At 49.7% G+C, this 21,319-nt stretch overlaps 1 protein-coding gene across 1 annotated transcript; it reads left to right on the top strand.

Moving 5' to 3' along the window:
- The first annotated feature begins 3,444 nt into the window (after positions 1–3,444).
- LOC125128438 (sulfotransferase 1C4-like) lies at positions 3,445–19,634 on the top strand. Its single transcript, XM_047782791.1, has 10 exons — positions 3,445–3,491; positions 4,786–4,985; positions 7,583–7,697; positions 8,220–8,289; positions 9,758–9,812; positions 10,029–10,126; positions 12,954–13,080; positions 14,214–14,308; positions 15,456–15,630; positions 19,487–19,634. Exons 1-10 carry the CDS (start codon positions 3,445–3,447, stop codon positions 19,597–19,599), a joined length of 1,095 nt encoding a protein of 364 aa, XP_047638747.1. The 3' UTR covers positions 19,600–19,634.
- The last annotated feature ends 1,685 nt before the right edge of the window (positions 19,635–21,319 follow it).

The raw sequence follows: 21,319 nt of genomic DNA, 5'->3' as shown, positions 1-21,319 counted from the left end.
TAATACTGAAAATAATTCTGTTGTATATGGGAGGAAAATGATGAAAATAAAAATGATTTGCGCCAGAGGCAGATAAATGGTGAAACTCACAAAGTGCATTGTGGTTTGTTTGTTGATTTAAACTCTTTCCTATTCCTTGCCAGCTAGGAACCAAGCATACTGCCTTCCAGTCTCAGTGTATCACAGGGTTTTAAGTCTAACACTGTGAGATCAGGTGGTTTTTTTAAAACACCGACAATTCACCTCTTCATCCAGTTTTCCAACAACCCCACAGACATTGCACACCGACTGGACCTTCTAACCAAGATGGGAATTGAAAGCAGCCTTGCTGGCAAAGCAGCATTTGCAATTTGGCCAGCTCTCAGCTGCTGTCTCAGAGAGGGGTCACAGGAGCAGAAATAACACCCCCCCCAGGATTTGGTGTTTAAGCAATGAGTTGGTATGAGGTCAAGGCAAGCCCTCTGCCCGTGGCTCATATTTGTCAGTAGCTGAAGGAATGATTTTTAAGAAGCTGTTTCTTCTGGGAAAGACTTTCCATCCACCCTACTCAGAACTGGACATCAGCTATATGTTGGAAGCCTCAGGATGCAGGAGACACAACAGAGAGCCACCCCTTCCCCAGGGTCTGGGGTCTGCAGTCAGGACAAGGAGAACCTGCATGCATGAGATCCTTTAGACACTTGGCTGACAGGCTGTGTTTGGGGCTTGAGGGGTCAGCTTCCCAGGCATTGACAGGAGGAGGAGATGGGCAGAGGGAAGCATTGCCTGTTGCCTGTTGAGATAGAAGAGCTGTGAGCAGGGTGCCAACAGAGGGAGGCAGGTCCTGACCTCTGCCAGGTCCTCTTGATTATCCTCGGACAAAGAGAGCCACTGGAGATGCTAGGAAAGAAGGGGACCCATGAACCAGCGTTTCAGCATGTGCTCTGTGGGTACAGGGGACAGGATGGGGAAGGGGAGGGGAGGGGCGGGGACTTCGGGTGGACACAGAGGCTGTGGGGGTCCAGGAGGAGGCTGACCTCCCCCCTCAGGCTTGCCAACAAAGTTGGGAGGTTACCTTGAAGGTTGATCTGTAGGACAAAGCTCCTGGTAGAATTTCTGTCCGTTTTCACTGCACAGCCTTGTGAACTTCAGCAGAATGTTGGGGGTGGGGGGAGGTCAGGATGATCAAGCTCAGATCAGGATGCAAGGCGTTCAGGAAAGTGTGGTGCAAGGGTGTCAACGGAGGCTGTCAGGACCACTCCGCCTTCAGCCACACCCACCCCGAATACCACGTGTCCCCAGAGAGCCAGGTAACTGCTTCTCTGCTCTGACTAGGGGGCGCCTGGGAGCCGAGGGGGCCACTCAGCCAGTCTGGCCTCTTCCGCCTCCTCAGAGTACAAGCTGACAGATCATTTGGAAATGGGGACAGTGATGACAAACTTGGTTCATGATGAGTGACCCTGGTTCAGGAAACAAAAAAGGAGTCTCAGACACGTTCCTGCCCAACCAAAAATTTGAACTTTCTGGGACCTACACCAAACCCAAGGACACCAGCCTTTCTTAAAAGACACGCACCAGCTGCCACCTGTGGTCTCAAGGCTGTCCCTCTTGGAAATGTGCAACCGCTTCAGACCCCAACCCACCCTGTCCTTGCCTAACCAGTCTCTTCATTGCCAACTGATCCAATCCTAGTTCCTGACAAACAGCTCGTGTAACTAAGTGTGGCCTCGAGGGGTTGCCTTTATGAGCCTCTCCCACTTTGTCATCCATGGCAACACAATTCAAGTGCTTCCTGGATCTGTGTCTCCCAGTCCTAACAAACCCCAAAGAAACGCCTGTGCCTCCCACCTGCCGAGGGAACACCTCACCAGATTTCCAACCAAAGAACACCAGGAAGAACCGCGCCAGGTACGATGACAATTAATCCATATTACATGAAGCCCTGAGACAGTGTCCAGCTCAGAAACATGCAGAGTCCCTTGTTTCCTGTTGTTTCGCTATAATAGGATCAGTAGTCAGGGGAGTTGAATTCACACCATCACTAATGGGTTAATGTGAGCAAAGCCTGGTTGAAGGAGAAAATGAAGCAGGCTGAATCCTTGGATCTAATGACAAAAGAGGACAAGGAGGAAAAAGGACCCAGGCTTGAGCAGTGGCCCTGTAGGAACTCGGTATCGACCTGCAGGAAACATTATTCTGTTTACTGAATAAAGAAGGAAAGTTGCTGGACTTTTGCAAACCAGGAAGAAGAGCTCAGAGGTGTTCCCTGAGCCCGAGCCAGGCTGCTGCTGGATCTGCCAGAGGCCCCATGCACCACAGCCCCTGGGGGATGGGCTCTCGTTTGCAGCCTTACAGTGACACAGGTGGATTTTCTTCTCTCCACCTTGCTTCACCCACCCTTGCAGATCATCACCGTGGCCTGAACAGCCCAGCGTCCTGCCGGGGCTTTGCAGAATGGCTGCAGCCACTGACCTGGAATCTGGAGTCGGCCTTGGGAGGAGAGGCTGTGAACACGAAAGCTGGGTGGGCAGAGCCCTTGGGTCTCAGCAAATTCTCTTTCAGGAGAAGAAAAGCTGCAAGAAAAATCCAGTCCTAAAGCTGGCTCCAACCACAACCCCCGACCCGCCATCCTGACCAGGAACCTTCCAGCACCAGCTTGTAGGCAAATCAGCCCAGGCCCAGGTCTCCCCTCAACACACATGGGTTCCTGGTGCAGACACCTAATAGGTGAGGGAAGGACAGGCAAGCATGCGACAACTTCTGTCCCCTGTCCCCAGGAAGGACATGGCACACACATCAATGAAGCGGGACGCTCGCCCGTGCTACAGCTGCAGGCGCGGCAAGGACTCCTCGGCCCTTAAGCGGGGCCAGCAGGTTGAACCACAGTGGCCTCTGGACATGCAAGAATAACAGTGTCCTTCCTGCTGGAGCAGCCTTCGGAGGCCAGAGACACACAACCGCTTGGCAGCCTCTTGGGTCTCGCGTGGCCTTTCTTCTCACCTTGTTCTCAGAGACAATTGCTTCCTGCTTTATTAGCTCCGAGCACCCGCCAATCACATAAAACCAGTTTTCTCCCATGCGTGCCCTCCTTGGCTCAAGAACCAGTGGTTAACTTGTTCAATTCCCAGGAAAGGGTCTGTCGATCTTTGGTGCAGACACATACTGCCTAGCATTGGCTTATAAAAATACCTGCACCTGGACGCTTTCACTGCTCTAGTTCCTCCAAGTTCAAAAACTCAGAAACCATGGCTGTCCACCTCTGTGGTTTATGTTATTCAGAGCATTCGCCCTTCTTAGCAGCTAAAATAAATGTGCCAGGACATACCCATTAGGTAAGAGAACATTCCTGATGGTATGGGTCAAAGATCTTTCTGGTGAGGGGGTATCTGGAACCCAGGATGAAGAAGATGCTATGGGAAAGGGAAAGTTCAGAGCTGCCCAGAGAAACTGCTCTGTTGAGTGAACATGGTGAACACGAAAGAGGAGATCATGAGCTGTACGACAACCCCCAGGTGAGGTTCATAGCAGGGAGGCACTTCATCATGGGGACAGAAGTCACCCTCCCCTGGCCCGGCTGGTCATGAGGCACTGACGGGGAAGGAGCCAAGTGGTGGAGACAGACATTCCATGTCTAGAGCTGGTAGCGGGCACGTGAGTGTACGTGTAAGTGGAAAATTCATCAGGATGCCAGCTGAAGGTTAATCACACCTTGAGGTTTTAAAAAGGTGACAGAGTTCCCGTCGTGGCTCAGTGGTTAATGAATCCAACTAGGAACCATGAGGTTTCAGGTTCAATCCCTGGCCTTGCTCAGTGGGTTAAGGATCCGGCATTGCCGTGAGCTGTGGTATAGCTCGCAGACGCGGCTCATATCTGGCGTTACTGTGGCTCTGGCGAAAGCCGGCTACAGCTCCGATTTGACCCCTAGCCGGGGAACCTCTACATGCCACGGGAGAGGCCCAAGAAATCACACAAAGACAAAAAAATAAAAAAATTAAAAGGTGACAGTCCAGGCTTCCTGTTGTGGCTCGGTGGTTAACAAACCCAACTAGTATCCATGAGGACATTAGTTCGATCCCTGGCCTTGCTCAGTGGGTTAAGGATCCCTCATTGCCGTGAGCTGTGGTGTAGGTCACAGACAAGGCTCGGATCCCACGTTACTGTGGCTGTAGTGTAGGCCGGCAGCTATAGCTCTGCCTGGGAACCTCCATATGCCACAGGTGCAGCCCTAAAAAGACAAAAGACAAAAAAATTTTTTTTAAATAAAAAGGTGACAGTCCTCAGATACTGCAGCCTAACTAATCTCAATCTCAGATACCACCAGAGCCTTAAGAGTTAGTTCAGCCTCAGAAGCGGGGGTGGCATTCCCAGCAGGACGGTCCTAGCGGGTGACCTCCACAGTACTTCTAACAAGGGACCTGGTCCTGCTCGGTCTTGGGGTGGGGGGTGGTTTCTGCAAATTCACAAGCACCGGATCTCAAAGACTCTGGGTAGGGAAAGGGGGCGATTCCTGGACACTTGCTGTGGATGTCCCCGAGATGACAGGGCCAATTCCCCGGCCCCGGGCAGGATGCAGACACTTCCTTCCCGCAGCGCTGAGACAGGTCCTGCCAGGGCCTCACGGTGAGAAGGCCTGACCTGGCACTGCCTCACGGACTCTGTTCCAGCTCCCTCAGGATGTACCGACCCATGCAAATCACCTGTCCTTATTTGCCTGAACACACCACCTGCAAACGAGCAGAATCAGTGCCCCAGCACTGAGGATATAAAACCCGTGAGCCCAACTGACCTTCCTGTGCTTTCCATCAGGTGCCCGGACAAGATGCAGGTGGTAGACAAGGATGAGGCGGAAAAGACGAGGGAGGCAGAGTGGTCCCTGCTTCCTCATGGGGAGGTGTCCCAGATAGATGGGGTCACCCTAGGGAAGCAGACGTGCAGCCTCTGGAAGAAAATCTGGGCCTTCCAAGCCAGGCCTGACGACCTGGTCATCGCTTCCTACCCAAAAGCAGGTATGGACGAGATGGGGGCGGGGAAGTGGGGGCACATCAGCTGTGCCTGGACACCTCGGCCACATCGAGGATCAGAGGATGGCTGGTGGCGTCCTCCTCTGACAGTCAGACAGAATGACAAAGGACCTGACGCTTTTCTGTAAACTCTAAAGGTTTTCTAAGAGGTAGTGGGTTTATTATAAATGTGCAACTAGTTGAAGCAGATTCTTCAGATCAAAACAGTCACGCCAATCGTTTTTTCTTTCATTCAACTAAAGTCCATCAAGACTCTTCTAAACACCAGGGTGTAGACAGGTCACACATGGTCGGTGTCCTGATGGCAGTTGCAGTCCAGTCTGCAGTGAGAGGTCGTGCCTCTGAGCAGATGGTCACAGGGCTCCTTGATGAGGGCCTGAAGATTACAGCATGTGTAATGAGAGGCTGCTCTTGGGTCCTGATCTAGACAGAGGGCAGCCTAGGGAGGAAACCGGAGCCACCGTGATTGTCACACAGGGAGGAAATTCCTTAGCTTCAGGAACCAAGCACCACAAATGGGGGGAACGTAACAGAAAAGTACTCTCACCGTTGTGGAGGCTGGAGGTCAGGAGTCAAGGGCCATAGGGCTGGGTCCTTCAGGGAAGGCTCTGTTCCATTCTCCCTCCTTGGCGGCAGGGAGAGGCCGTGTGCACGCTGGCATCCTCTTCTCACTGTGCACCCATCTGCCTCCAGACATCCCCTTTCTGCAGGGACCCTGCACGCTGCCTGAGACCCCGCCCCCACCAGTGATTTTGTCTTAATTGTCTTGCTTCTGTAAAGGCCCAGCTCCAGATAAGGTCACAGGAGGCTCCAGGCTCCCATCCTCACGTACCTAAGCCAGCCTGTGGGCATCCTGAGTCCTCACCCTCACTCCCAAACCAGCCCCTCATTGTCCACGGCACAGGGCAGGAGCCCCAGGTGGCAGCCTCTTAGTTGGATGCCAGAAGGTGGAGTGTTTAAGGCCACTTCCTCTGGGGCACAGGGCCAGGGGCAAGCCTGGGGACAATCCCAGCAAAGCCTTGTCCAGCTGGGCTGGGTGCCCTGAAGCTGGGTGGCCCTTTGGAGTGAGCGCCCTCCCACTGGGGTTGGAGGGCTGGGCATCAATCACCAGATGCCAGCTGCCTCAGGAAAGGGCACAACCTCGGTCGCAGACAAGGGTATGGTGCCAGGAGCTCTCAGGTGGCAGGTGGGTCTGGAGCACAGCAAGGAAGTCAGGCACACAGCCTTGCATGGCCTGAGACAATCACCAAGGCAGGCTGGGTCCCGGACACCAAGTCTGTGGAGGCCACATCACAATGTCCTTGAGGGGCCACATCACAATGTCCTTGAGGGGCCACCCCGCCCTCCACCTGGGAGTCCAGGCAGGAAGCAGAGCCAGCAGAGCACAGCCTGCCTTGGGCAGAACCCAACGTTCCAGCCTTGGGAGGCAGGGAAGGGTCAAGGGCGAAGCTAGTTTGACCCCAAGAGGACAGAAGGAAAATGGGAACCAGTCGGGAACTAAGCAGATGTGGTGCCAGCACACAGGTCCCAGACCACTACCCAGCTGCTGGGAAAGGAGCCCAGGCCCTGTGACCAAAAGGCATGTCGTCCCTGGTTCCCTGAGCAAGATGTTGGGTCCAGCATGAGATGGCCTGGCCCTGCAGGAACACGGGCACCATCATGGCCAAAAGATTGAGCCACGTTAACTTAGCACCTGCTATAAGCTCTTCTAGGCTCAGAGCCACATGAGGAAAGTTGATACCCAGTGGGTTTACATAATTTATCCAAACCCCCACATCTTGGGCATCCCTGCCCCAGGACTGGAATCTATCTGATTCCTCAGCCCCACATGTGCAAACCAGGCTCTCTCCCCAAGAAGGAGGAGCAGGACCACGCTGGCCAAGTGACTTCCGGGGAGGTGGGGGGAAGGGACCAGCCTGCAGAGGCCAAGGGTGTGTGTTGGGGGCTGAATCCAAGCAGAGACCAGGCCCCAAATGTAGCAATGTTTGTTTATCCTCTTAAAACAACCAACTCCCGTGTAGAGGTCACTGTTCAAGAGCTTCCTTGGCCTCTTAAAGAGAAATTCATTTAGTTTGAGGATTACCTGGTATTCTTACTTTTCCTTCTTTTTCATGTTATTGGCATTGGACCAATGTCATGGTTCTCAAAAAACAACAACAACAAAAAAAAAAAAAAACGAGGAACCAGAGCAGGAAAACAAGACAATTTATTAGCAGCCGGAATGTAATAGTAAACGACTGTTGGGGGATTTCTGTGATGTTTCCTCCACTGGAAATATTTTTTAATTAACCCTTGTTGTTATATATACTAATTATTTGCATTGTCATTTACTAGAAATCCCCATGCATATGCAGGTTCTTAGGAGTATGTCATTGGAGTGTGAAAATGAATGTCACATTCGTCCCTTATACTTTCTGGTGAGGAAAAGATAACCTTATTTGTTGATTTCAATTCAACACAGTAAGTACGGTAATGAGGAAGGGATGTAGATGTGAGAACTCTTGTTCTAGCATCAGATGCTTCCAAGCTATGCTGCAGAAAACCAACAACCGCCCCTCGCTTCTGATCGCACTGTTTCTCAGGAACCACCTGGACTCAGGAAATCGTGGATTTGATACAGAATGACGGGGACATTGAGAAGAGCCAGAGGAGCCCCATTCAGCTGCGACAGCCTTTCCTGGAGTGGACACGAGCTACGTACTTTGGCAAGTCTCCCATTTACAAATTGTAACCTTCACGTGAAGGTGGACAGTGTGGACAGGAGAGTTTGAAGCTTTCCCCACGGTGGAGAAAAACTAGCTTTGGTCCCTTTTCTTGTGCAAGTCTAGGTAGACCCTTTCACTTGAAAGCTTATTTAGCCCCAGGAGTTCCCATCATGGCTCAGTGGAAACGAACCCAATTAGGATCCATGAGGATTCGGGTTGGATCCCTGGCCTTACTCAGTGGGTTAAGGATCTGGTGTTGCTGTGAGCTGTGGTGTAGGTTGCAGATGAGGTTCGGATCCTGTCTGGCTGTGGTGAAGGCCGGCAGCTGCAGCTCCGTCCTAGCCTGGGAACTTCCATATGCCATGGGTGTGGCACTAAAAGACAAAAAAAAAAAAAATCTTATTTAGCCCCAGTGCTGAACCACAGAAAGGTACCACCTGGCTACTAAACGCAGTGTCATCGAGTTACAGGCACCAGGGAGGCATTCCCTCTCACAGTCCCCCCCCTTCCGCAGGGCCCCTTCTTCTTCACGGGACACCCCAGCTCCCATGTCACAGGAACCAGGCACCAGACCCAGACACGAGGTTAGCAATGACAATGCACTTTCTGTGGAGAAATAAAGCACGGGCTGGTCACGGCACTTGCCAGGAGCCAGGCTTTGCTCCAAACACTGTCCCTCATTAAAGCATGTTGTCCTCACAACAGTTTGTACCGTGTCACAGACGGAGATGCTCAGACCCGGGGCCCATGGTCTGTTCGAGACACTCAGCCCAGAGGTCCTGGGCCAAGACTCTAACTCAGGAATCTGTTTGCAAAGCCTGTGCTCTAGGCTCAGTGTTGTGTGTGTGTCCATCAAGGCACAGTGTGTATGTATCCAACAAGGCATAGTGTCTGTGTGTATGTGTGTGTATATCCAACATGGCATAGTGTGTGTGTGTCCACCAAGGTGCAGTGTGTGTGTGTGTGTGTGTGTGTATCCACCAAGGCACAGTGTGTCTCTGTGTGTGTGTGTCCACCAAGGTGCAGTGTGTGTGTGTGTGTGTGTGTGTGTATCCACCAAGGCACAGTGTGTCTCTGTGTGTGTGTGTCCACCAAGGTGCAGTGTATGAGTGTGTGTGTGTGTCTGTGTGTGTCTCCACCAAGGCACAGTGTGTGTGTGTCTCTGTGTGTATGTGTGTCTGTGTGTGTCTGTGTGTGTATGGTGTCCTGTGGGGGCCATCTCAGATGCAGGCATCTCAGGCAGAGGTGGAGTTTTGCAGACTGAGGTGGAACCATCACCTCTAACCACACTGTTCCTACAGGAATCCATCCAAGCCAGTCAGAAAATAAGGGACATAGGAGTTCAGCTTTGTAAAATGAATTAACAAGCTAATGCTTCTTGTACTGGCTTGTCTTTTATTTCCTCTTTTTTTTTCCTTTTTTGGCTGTGCCTGCAGCACCCAGAAATTCCCAGGCCAGAGATCGAACCTTTGCCACAACAGCAACACGAGCCACAGCAGTGACAACACCAGATCACAAGAGATTACAAGAGAATGGCTCTTGTTTTGTTTTGTTTTGTTTTGACCCAGCCTGACTTATGCCATGTCTTCAGTGTTGCACCCAGGTGTTTGGGAGGAAGTGGCCAAAATGAGGGTTAAAAAGAACTGGGGACAGATTTTGAAAGCGTTGGAGGCTCACTGAGTCATTTAGGTTTTATATTAGAGGCTACCCGTGGACACATATGAGGTGCCTTCTAGACTCACAAATTCTATTTGAATGGTATATATATACATATACATACATATATGTATATGTATGTATATATATATATATATATATACTTTGGTCTTCTTAGGGCTGTACTCATGGCATATGGAGGTTCGGAGCCATGTCTGCAGCCTACACCATAGCTCATGGCAACGCTGGATCCCTAACCCACTGAGGGAGGCCAGGGATCAAACCCACAACCTCATGGATGATCAGATTTGTTTCTGCTGAGCCATGGCAGAAACTCCTCGAATGATAATTTGAAGACATAAACTGGGCCTTTTCAGGGTCCTCTGACCCATCCAGGTGGTCCAGGATGTCCCCGTTGGCACGAGGGGTTTTGGTGCCTCAATGACAGCAGGTTAGTGGCGTTGGGGTTGGGGGTTCTGTAGTAACTGAGATACCAGGGAAGGCCCCGCATCAGAGATTCTACCACGAAATGAAGCAGGAAGATCTGGGAACCAACAGAAACGTGACCTGAAGCCCAGAAGCCCTAGGTGGAAAAACCCAACAGAATCCATTCACAAAAAAGTAAAAGCTTTTTACAAAGTAACAAACAAGCTGTAAAACTTTCCAGGAGTTGACCATGCAAATGCCATACCTTCCCCGAGGACCCTGAAAACTCACCTTCCTGTACAACTGCTGCCTCCATCTTTCTGGGAAAAAAACTGTAAGGTGAGTTTGAAGCAGAAAATCCTTGGAGAAGGTTCCTGGTAAGACCCAGGGCATCTGCAGGGTCCCCAGGGGTGGTGGGTGGGGCCTGCAAGCATCTTACCGCTCTCTGTCCCTCATTGGTAGCGGTGGACTCGGGGGTGGGGTGGGTGGGGTGGTTGCACCTACAACACCAAGAACTACAACACTGAGAAGCAAGGAGAACAGCTCAGGGCTCAGGCCTGGCATCCTCAGCCCGGGCATCCTCAGCCCCAGTGATGCTACCAGTGCGGGGTGGCGAGGGGGGGAGGCGCAGACAGTCAGGCCCAGCAGTCAGGCCACCTGCCCAATGACAAACACCTGGACAGGGAGGCGATGGGCTGGTCTCCCCACAGCTCACGCTGCCTGCACTTGCCTCTTACCACTGCAAATCCTCCCCAAGCATCTACACAGTGGGCTGCTTGCGGCCTTGCCCCATGAGCATCTGAGGGAGCAAGGGTTTGTTGGAGGAGTCATGGATCCCACGTGCCCTAGTATACGCTCTCTTCCTCTGGTCTTTCCAGCACCCAAGCCTGCCTGCCCCTTCTAGTCATTCTGCGACCTGATTAAAAACCAGGTGACTGCATCAGAACTTGGCAAACCTCAAGATCCTTTTCCATGCATTTTCCCAAACATCTTGAGTTGATCACTGAGGAATTGGACCCAACTCTTTCAGGGCCCAGGAAACCATCTGCAGCCTTGTGGTTGGAGAAGGGCTCCCTGCCAGGCACTAAGCCAAGTCCTGATCTTCCCCGCCGCGGGGCAGTAACGTGCCCTCTGACAGTCCTGCCCAGATCCACAGTGACACCACCTCAGGTCTCCAGGCTGCATCCAGGGCCTCAGTCCCTCCCCTCTGCTGACCCCAGGAGCTCTCCCTGTGTGGGTCTGCAGTCCAGAGAGAGAAAAGGGACCTAAGACAAATGTTAGTCCACTGTCAGTGTAGACAGAGCCAGGCCTGGGTTGCAGGTAGTGGCAAAATAAGAATAATTATGCCCTGAGCCTGGAGAGCACTGTACCAGGGAGCCAGGCGGAGGGTGTTGCACAGAAGTCCTTGCGAAGGAGGGCTGAGCCAGGTAACACGGGTGACAGAGGAGTGTCCAGGAACTTGACTCAGGAGGGAGAGCCTTCCCTTCACCAGAGGAGTAGAAGCCAAGTCTCTTGCACACAAGAAAACTCTTGCAAGGCCAAGAATGATGCCTGGGAGGGAGGCAGAAACCAGGAGGCAGAGGCCAAGGCCTGGCTGCCAAGCTGCAGCATCTGGACCTCATGCTCCAGGCCACCCAGGTCCTGACAAAGAACTTACAGAAGGAAGTACCACGGTGCCATTCCCACATCCATTCTGGAAAACTCACTGAGGACACAGAGGTGTGGCAGGTGGACAGAGCTGGGAAAATGGAAAGCAGAGCATCGTGAGGACACAACGGCAGTTCAGCGACAGAACGAGGGACACTCGCAGGAGGCAGGGCCTAGGGGACAGAAAGACGGAGCCCACGGGAGGAACATGCATCCAGTAGAACTGACTTAATGTGGGGTGGGGGGGGTGAGAAGGAGGAAGGTGAGGCTGTGTGAAGACGGATTGAACCCGAAATGCCTGCAGGACCTTCAGGAGACATATGAGTCCATGACTCATGAGAGAGGCCTGGATCAGGGACTTGAGTCACAGTTGCGTGATGTTCAGCAGTAGAAGAGGACAGCAAAACAAAAAACAGGAAAAGCGAACCATATGAGGCTAAAACGTGGGCCCCAGGCGGACTTTAAAAAACCAACACTGACATGACATGGTTTACACCTTTAGTGACCTTGACCCCTAATGAGATGTTGCAGGAAGTGGTGTCTGCACAGACGTCCACACCAAGTTTTCATACCATTTCACGGAGGGGCCTTGGCCTCTCGAAGCACATCAGGCTAAGACCACCTGATTTCAGGGCGGGACGGGGTAGGATGTCAGGAAGGGACAACTCGCTTCGACAAGGGAGGGCCAGAAAGGTTAGAGGGAGGCTGCAAACCAGGACTCCTGCCGGAGGAGGAGAAAAACCAGAGCCGGTCAAGGGCCAGCACCGGGCTGGCACCCCAGGTCCATCCGAGATGTTTGACGTCACCTAAGAGCAGTGCGCGGACCCTGATGACACCAGAGAGATGATACCGGAATCTGGGTTCTTGTCCACGGCAGTCAAAGAATGAACTCCACGAACACGCAGGCAGCAAGCAAGCAAAGTCTTTATTAAAGAAAAGCAAACAGTTCCCAGGGCTGTTGGCTGGAGGGGAGAAGCGCCCCCTTCTCTATTGTCCTATAGAGACTTTTTATCTCTTGAAAGGTCTGGGGGCGGGTACCAACGTGGGGTCCAGAAAGATGTGGTTTTCTCCCATTGGTCTTGCCCAGTTACCTATATCAGTCCTTGTCCAATGGGGGTTTTAGGGTTAGTAATGTCCCCAAAGTTTTACGGTTTTTTTGGGCCGCATTTCCTATAGTAAACAAAGTCTGTGGGGAATGCGCATTTCCTATAGTAAAACAAGGCCTGTGGAGGTGTTACTCTCTGGAGCCCTTAAGCCACAAAGGCTAATTAGTATCCATGTTGAAAGAATGTATCGGAGCCCTTGTTCCTACACCAACTACCTGAATTAGTATTCTGTCTCACTGAGATGTTTGCTACAGGCAGCCAGCTGCCCAGACGTTCGCATTCACAAGCTCTACTGGCTGGATGGTGGGTGGAAGATGGCAGAGGTGCCAGAGGCCTCGAGGACCTGGTGATCGTGAATGCCCCACATCTGCCATCCTTTGCCTTGTCCCTTACACTCCTTCCCACCACGTTAGATGATCTACGTGGCAAGGAACGCCAAGGACAACATGGTGTCCTACTACCACTTTCAAAGGATGAACAAGAGGCTCCCGGACCCAGGGAGCTGGGACGAGTACTTTGAAATCTTCCTGGCTGGCAAAGGTAAGCCAGGCCCATGTTCATGAGGACAAGGCTTCCCTACATAGTCCTCCGCCTGTGGGAGATGAACTTCACCCCAACAGGCTCTCTGATTATCTGGGGGGAGGGTCTGGAGGCAGCCTTCCTGGGGGTGTGGTAGTCAGTGGGTCCTCTTTCGGTGACAACATGTGCACTGCCTGAAGCCAACACAGTATGGTAGGGAAGCTGCTGTGTTCAGAGAAGGGTCCAGCTCTAAGCCAGCGCCAGTCTGTTCCCAATGCAGAAACCCGGGGGACGCCATTAAAAGGGAAGTCAGGGGAGTTCCCATCATGGTGCAGCGGAAATGAATCCTACTAGGAACCATGAGGTTGCAGGTTCGATCCCTGGCCTCGCTCAGTGGGTTAAGGATTCGGGATTGCCGTGAGCTGTGGTGTAGGTCGAAGACACAGCTCGGATCCTGTGTTGCTGTGGCTGTGGTGTGGGCTGGCAGCTGTAGCTTGGAGTAGATCCCTAGCCTGGGAACCTCATATGCCTCAGGTGCGGCCCTAAAAAGGACAAAAGTCAATACATACATACCTACCTACACAGGAAGTCAGGATACCTCACCCCTCTGCCCGAAGCCCCCGAGCAGCACCCCATCTGGCTCTGAGTGGACGCCAAGCCTCCCTGGAACCTGGCGGCCTCCAGCCCTGCTTTTCTCCCCACATAGGCCCCCTCCCCATCCTGGCCCCAGGGGCCTCCTTGCTGCACCTTGGAGCACTGGCACTTCCTGCTCCCCGCCTCCATCCTGCTGTGCTTCCCTGGCCCCTCAGCTAGGAGCACCTTTCTCCTATTTCCTCTGGGTCTCACCCAGCATTGCCCTCTGCCAGCCTACAGGCACATCCACCTCCTACCTCTCTTCCTGGTTACTTTTCTCCCATGGATGCGTTATGACCTAGTCGCCTGTGCATCTGCACTGGGATTCGAACCCAGCAGGCTCTCAAGCCTGAGAGACTAATCCTGCCGGCTTCTGAGAGAAAGAAAAGTCCCACAGAAAATGGAGATAAGAGGGGTGAAAAATAAGTTCCCTGCTCTAGACAAGCACCACTGTCAGTTCCATCTGTCTTCTGAGCAGAGAAGTCCCCTTCTTACGGCCCAAATACATGTGTTCCTTGCAGTGCTCTGGGGGTCCTGGTATGAGCATGTGAAAAGCTGGTGGAAGAAGAAAGACAGCCACCCCATCCTCTACCTTTTCTATGAAGACATGCTGAAAGTAAGAAATACACTTGGATCTGAACTTCACAATGTTTTTCTCAGAGTCACAGATCCATGATACAAATAAAAGAAAGTGGAGCTCCCATTGTGGCTCAGCGGAAATGAACCCAACTAGGATCCATGAGGATGCGGGTTTGATCCCTGGCCTTACTCAGTGGGTTAAGGATCCGGCGTTCCCGTGAGCTTTGGTGGATGTCACAGGCACGGCTTGGATCCAGAATTGCTATGGCTATTGCTCTCGTGCAGACCCCTAACTTGGGAACCTCCACATGCTGCACCTATGCCCCTAAAACCAAAACATTAAAAAAAAAAAGAAAAAGAAAAAAGAAAGAAAGAAAATAAACAAAAAAAATGAAGGAAAGTAACACGTATTTTGCCCACCTCAGCTTCTCCAGCCACCCCGCCTGCAGCTGCAGAGCTCTAAACGAGGTCCTAGTCCCACATTCCAGTGACCCCCTAGAGGTGCCTGCTTCTCCACGTGGCCTCACAGGGCCAGGGTCCAAGCCCACCTGCCCCAGGAGTTTCATTTCACCCGGGAGGCTTCTCCTCCTCTGCCTCCCCAAGCTCCTCCCACCCCCAGGATCAAGACTCCCCCATCATCTGCTCTGACTTCCAAGGTAAAGAAGGAGGAATCATAACAGGAAAGGACCAGTGAGGAAGAAGAGAGCCATTTGGGCTGCACCTCTGGGATATGGAAGTTCCCAGCCTAGAGCTCGAATCAGAGCTACAGCTGCCAGCCTACACCACAGCCACAGATACTCAGGATCTTTTTTTTTTTTTTGTCTTTTTATGGCAACACCCACAGCAAATGGAGGTTCCCAGGCTAGGGGTCAAATTGGAGCTGTAGCCGCCATCCTACGCCACAGCCACAGCAACGCGGGATCCGAGCCACATCTGCAACCTACACCACAGCTCACGGCAACGCCAGATCCTTAACCGGCTGAGCAGGGCCAGGGATCAAACCTGCACCCTCATGGATACTAGTCAGGTTCGTTAATCACTGAGCCATGACGGGAACTCACGGTTTTAAATGTTTTAACCACTATTTCTGTGTTTAGTTCTCCAAGGTTTGAGTGTTGTTGCATTTTCTTTGCCTTGGATAGAAAAAAATTGATGACCTTTCCTCCGCTCTCCCTCCTCCCCAGGATCCAAAACGTGAAATTAGAAAAGTGATGGAATTCCTGGGAAAGAATCTGAAAGAAGAGGTTTTAAACAAAATTGTCTATCACACTTCGTTCGACGTCATGAAAAACAATCCCATGACCAACTACATAGACGACAAGCACTTGAATCACAAGCTCTCTCCATTCATGAGAAAAGGTGATGGGCAGGTGCCCTTGTCTCCCCACCACCACCACCACCACCACGAGCAGAAAAACATACTGATTCACTACCCACAGCGTTTTCTGGACTGAGTTCTCCGAAGCCTGGCTTGGAAAGAGCCCTTCTCACCTTAGGGAGCTGTGGGAACTCACACACCTACCCCCCACCCCCATAGCACCTGAGCACAGATAGGCTTCTGAGAAGGAGCTCCTTTATTTTTGTTTAACTCAGAGCTCCACCCATGAATGTGACCAAAAACTCTTTCTCAAGTGACACCTGTAATCTCTGGAAGTGAGTGCCCCACAGTGGCAAGGTCATAAGCCTTGAGTGTTGGAAGGGTGATCACTTAGACAAAATCACTTCATCGAGAATGACCAGTGGGTAATTGGAGCTCAGCCAGAGCCAGGAGCGTCGGCCACCAACCCAGAGCCTGTCCTGGGCTACCCCACGGTCGGCTCCTTAATTGGAGGCAAACTTGATGAGGTTGTAATTATTTTAGGGAAAAAAAAATTCTAGTACCTTTTGTTTGATAAAATAAGCAAAAACTTAAGACTCAAAGGAGAGCTTTTGTTTCTAATTTGGCCAAAAATGAACCTGATTTCTTTTCTTCTATTAGAAAAAAATATATTGTCTATTTGTCCAGAGATGCGTGTATTTATATGCACAGAAAGATATTATACATGCTAGAGTTATTTTGGGGTTTGGGGATTTGTTTCTTCCAGCTCCACTCAGGTATGCCTGACAGTAAGAAGTGTATATGAGGCACAGAAGCTGATGTTTGCCACGTGTACATACTGAGAAACGATGCTGATGACCAAGCTCATCGCACAGCATATCCAACACCCACATACATTTTCCCACCTATGTGTTTGTGTCATCTGCAAACAGAGAATTTTACTTCTTCCTTTTCATTTTAGATGCCTTTCATTTATTTTTCTTGCCTAATTGCTTTGTCTAGGACTGTCAGAACCATGTTAAATAGAAGACTGAGCAACCTTGTCTTGTTCCTGATCCTAAAGGTTGTCTCCAGCTCTTTCATAGTCATTTTGTCCCTGTCTTCCTCTCTGGCTGTCTGCCTTTGTGATTCAGTGAGTTTTTGTGGTGCTGTATGATGATTCCTTTCCCTCTACCTTATGTATATCTACTGTTAATTTTTACTTTCTGGTTACCATGAGGCTTACATGACACCTGTTATTACAGAGATAACACTCGATTTTAAGCAATAACAACCTAACTTTGTTGCATACAGAACTCCACCCTTTCACTCCTTTCCCCCCACATTTTATGTTTTTTGATGCCACAATTTACATCTTCTTACATCATATCCATTAATGAATTATTATAGTAACATGTTTTTAGTACTTTGTCTTTTAACCTTTATAATACATTTAAAAGTGTCTTGCATGCCACCATTTACAGTTTCAGAGTATGCTGAATTTTGACTACATATTAAGCTTTACTGGTGAGTTTTTTTATTTTGATGTGTTTCCATGTTACTAATTATCATCCATTTGCTTCAGCTTGAGGAACTCCCCTGAGCTTTTCTTGTCCAGCAGGCCTCGTGATAATGGATTTCTTCAGCTTTGATTTGTCTGGGAAAGTCTTTTCTCTCCTTCATTTCTTTTTCTTTTTTCTTTTTTCTTTTTCTTTTGTCTTTTTAGGTCTGCACCCACAGCATATGGAAGTTCCCACTCTAGGAGTGGAAATGGGAGCTACAGCTGCCAGCCTACACCACAGCCACAGCAACGTGGAATCCGAGCCACGTCTGCGACCTACACCACAGCTCACCACAATGCCAGATCCGCCACCCACTGAGCAAGGACAAGGATCAGACCCGTGTCCTCATGGATACTAGTCAGGTTTGCTTCCTATGAGCCATGACGGGAACTCCTCTCCTTCATTTCTGAGGGATAGCTTTGCCCAATTAAGTCTTCTCCATTGACAGATTTTTTTTCCCATCACTTTGACTATCTCATCTCACTCTCTCCTGACCTGTGAGGTTTGTGCTGAAAAGTCTACTGATAGATTGTGGATGGTCCCTGCTATGTGATGGGTCTCTTTTCTCCTGTTGTGTTCAGATGGCTCATCTTTGTCAGTGTGATGACAGTCTCAGGGAGGACCTCTTTGGGTTGAACCTATTTGGAGACTTTTGAGATGCCCATATCTTTCCCCAGATTCGAGTGGTTCATAAATCCCACAGGCAGCCTTTATTCTCTTTCATTCTTTTTCTTTTTGTTCTTCCCAGTAATTTCAAATGAATCATCTTCGAATCTGAAGATTTTTTCTTCTGCTTGATCAAATCTGCAGGTGACACTCTCTACTCTGCATTTTCTTTTCATTTCATTCTTTGTATTCCTCAGCTCTGGAATTTCTGTTTGGTTCTTTATTATGACTTCTATATCTTTGTTGAAATTCTCACTTTGTTCATGTATTGTTTTCCTGATTTCTCTGAGTCATCTCTGCTGTCTTATAGCTGAGTCTCCTTGAAATAACCACTTTGAATCTCAACTTCTTTGGTGTTACAGGAAAATTACCATGTTCCTCTAGTGGCATTATGCTCCCTTGATTTTTCATATCCCTTGTAGCTGTGTGTTGAAGTCTGCCCACTTGACAGGGTGGTCACCCCTTCCAGACTCTGTGGTTTGGTTCCAGTGGGGAAAAGCCTTCCCCTACAGGTGGGTGTGAGATCACTGGCTGGGTGTCAGCAGTTCTGGCTCCAGGGAAAGCACAGCAGCATGGTCTCTGTGCAGCTCCATCATCTGAGGAGGAAGGAAGACCGCCGAAGCTCCAGCATCTTAGTCACCAAGTGTCCACGGCAGTGTCATGGGCTGTTGGGGTCTTCAGTGGCAAGGGCTCCTGGTGTCCTCTGATCTCTTTTTCCCCCACAAGGAGATCCTTCTTGGCACTCAACTGCACCACTTACAGAAGCCTAGCTGGGCCAGTTTCCCCAGTGACGCTCTATGTGTGGTCATCCTTCTGTTTCAGCTGCACTGTGCAGTTCCAAGTTCTTAATTAGAGTCTTAATGCCTTCTCAGGGCTATTTTGTTCATGGATGGTTAGTTGTCATCCTGTGGGGGATGAAGGCTGGTTTCTCCTACTTCACCATTTTGTTGGTGTCACTCGTTCATCTACTTTTCTTATAAGCCAATTGATAAATTTTATAACCACATAATTTATTACCCCTACAGAATTAAGCAAATTTACACTTCACACAAGAAAATAGCACCATGTAGCTCAATGCACCTAAGTGAAGCAGAAGTGCATGGAGCAATCAGAAGAGAAATAGCTGTCTTTGGGCTCCCTGACCATTTTTAGCTATTGAAGCTAAAATGTTTGAATACTCTATTGCATAAGCATACAATAAAGCTAACCAACCCTACCATCCCTTCGTATTCTATTGCCTTAATCCAGTTACATGTTAAAACAGTAATTCAGGTTGGAAAGGACAATTCTCAGTTGTGTTCAACCGGGAATGTGGCCTTAACTGGAGACATGGCAACATGGCCAGGAGGACTGAGCATTCTCTGAGGATGCAGGCCTGCAGTGACTTCTAAGGACAGGATGGGAAAATCAGGCCCAATTAAACTAAGTAGAAAGTTAGATGAACGGAGGCTTCGGGGTCCTGTTGGATTGGAGGGCTCCAGGGCGTGATGCAGAGGACAGAAGGACCCCCATCCCAGGCCCAGCCCCTGCCCAGGTATTTCACAGATGTCTCACCTGTGGGTTCGCTGCACCTGTAGCCTCACAGCTCCCTCCATGTCAGGAGGACAATAAGCTCAAGTCTACATAAGGAATTCCCAGGGGTTAGATTTTGTAAAACATCACTGAATCTTCTGTCCATCACTCTTTTTAGGAGTCATGGGAGATTGGAAAAATCAGTTCACTGAAGCTCAGAACAAGAAGTTTAATGAAGACTATGAGAAACACATGGCTGATACCTCGCTGACCTTCTGCATGGAACCATAAGGAGCAGCCTCTGTGGAGTGGATTGCATGACTTGATACCAGGGTTTGTAAACAATGTTCTGGGTGTTCTTCAGCCTTGATTTCCTGATATGCCTTTTGGGTGAACCCCAGGGTGACCTCAGCTATCCAGCACCAATATGCACCAGTTTTCTTCTCTCTCTGCAGATGTTCAGTGTTGAGGTGAATTTCCGAATACCAACATGTATTGTGTGATAGCATACACATTTAATCATTTCCATTTCTTCTACATAACCTCTTTCTATCTTCTGTTATAATTTTCTTCTAATTAAAACACTTCTTTCAGTCTTACTCATCAAATGTGCCAACTCCATTCATTTGATAACAGACTTATTTGGGGTGGGAGGAGGGCATCAAAAGATGATAAAAACAGAGTTACTTCCCCCAAGAAAAGTGCAGCCTAGGGGGGGACGTGGGGCCTCGAATGTCTGGCAATGGCCCACGTCCTGGCCACAAAGCACACCTGCCACAGTCAGCACACTCTCCACTCCTGTCTCCCCGTCACCAAAGCTAAGGTTGCACTACTTGGTACAGGCAGACCTCGTTTCATTGTGCACCACAGGTGCTGCACTTTTTTTTTTTTTTTTTTAATTTTCGGGGGGAGTTCCCATCCTGGCTCAGTGGTTAATGAATTTGACTAGGAACCATGAGGTTGCAGGTTCCATCCCTGGCCTTGCTCAGCGGGTTAAGGATCTGGCATTGCCATGAGCTGTGGTGTAGGTTGCAGACACAGCTCGGACCCCACGTCACTGTGGCTGTGGTGTAGGGCGGTGGCTATAGCTCCCATTAGACCCCTAGCCTGGGAACCTCCATATGCCACGTGTGCGGCCCTAAGAAGACAAAAAACAAACAAAAAAGGAGATTTTTTTGAGTATAATTGATTTACAAGGTTGTATTTGTTTCAGGTGGACAGCAAAGTGAATCAGTCATAGATATAAATATATCCACTCTTTTTTCCCATATAGATTATTACAGACTATTGAGCAGATTTTCCCATGCTAGACAGTAGGTTCTCATTAATCGTCTATTTTATACAGTAGGTGTATGTGCTATTGCCACCCTCCCACCCCCCAGTGGTTTCACCTACGGTGACCCTAAGATTGGTTTAAAAATCTGTGAGTTTGTTTCTGTTCTATAAATACATTCTTTTGTATCATTTTTATTGGATTCTGCACATAGATACTACAGTGTTTAGAAACCGAAGCTTGGTGGCAGCCTTGCCTTGAGCAGGTCTAGCCGCACCATTTTCCTGACAGCATCTACACACTTTGTGTCTCCATGCCACACTTTGGTAACTCTCAAAATATTTCAAACTTTTTCATCATTATTACTTGTGTCAGGGTGACCTCTGACCAGTGGCCTTTGATGTTATTAGGCTCAGGTGATGGTCAGCATTTTTTAGCAATAAAGTATTTTTTAGTTGAGGTCTGTACACTGGTGTTTTTTTGTTTGGGGGTTTTTGCAGACATACTGCTATTGCATATTTACAACGTAGTGTAAACTTAACTTCCATATGTGCTGGGAAACCCAAAAAATCTGTGTGACTCACTTTACTGTGATATCCACTTTATTGTGTGGTCCGGATCTGAACCCACAGCACCTCTGAGGTCCATGGGTAATTTATTTCTAAAACCTCAGGGACATGGTGCTAGAAGTTTCCTGAGACCCAGAAATCCCTCAAAACACCATGGAATGTCTCAAAT

The sequence above is a fragment of the Phacochoerus africanus genome, chromosome 5 (assembly GCF_016906955.1).
Source record: "Phacochoerus africanus isolate WHEZ1 chromosome 5, ROS_Pafr_v1, whole genome shotgun sequence".
Lineage (NCBI taxonomy): Eukaryota > Metazoa > Chordata > Mammalia > Artiodactyla > Suidae > Phacochoerus > Phacochoerus africanus.
The sequence above is the reverse complement of the archived record's forward strand: the minus strand, read 5'-3'. Positions and strand labels throughout refer to the sequence as shown.

Bases quoted from the DNA above. Each gene is read 5' to 3' on its own strand.
- LOC125128438 (XM_047782791.1), top strand. From the start codon at position 3,445: ATGGTGAACACGAAAGAGGAGATCATGAGCTGTACGACAACCCCCAG. The intron at 3,492-4,785 runs GTGAGGTTCATA...GCTTTCCATCAG, and splicing joins AGCTGTACGACAACCCCCAG to GTGCCCGGACAAGATGCAGG. The intron at 4,986-7,582 runs GTATGGACGAGA...ACTGTTTCTCAG, and splicing joins CGCTTCCTACCCAAAAGCAG to GAACCACCTGGACTCAGGAA.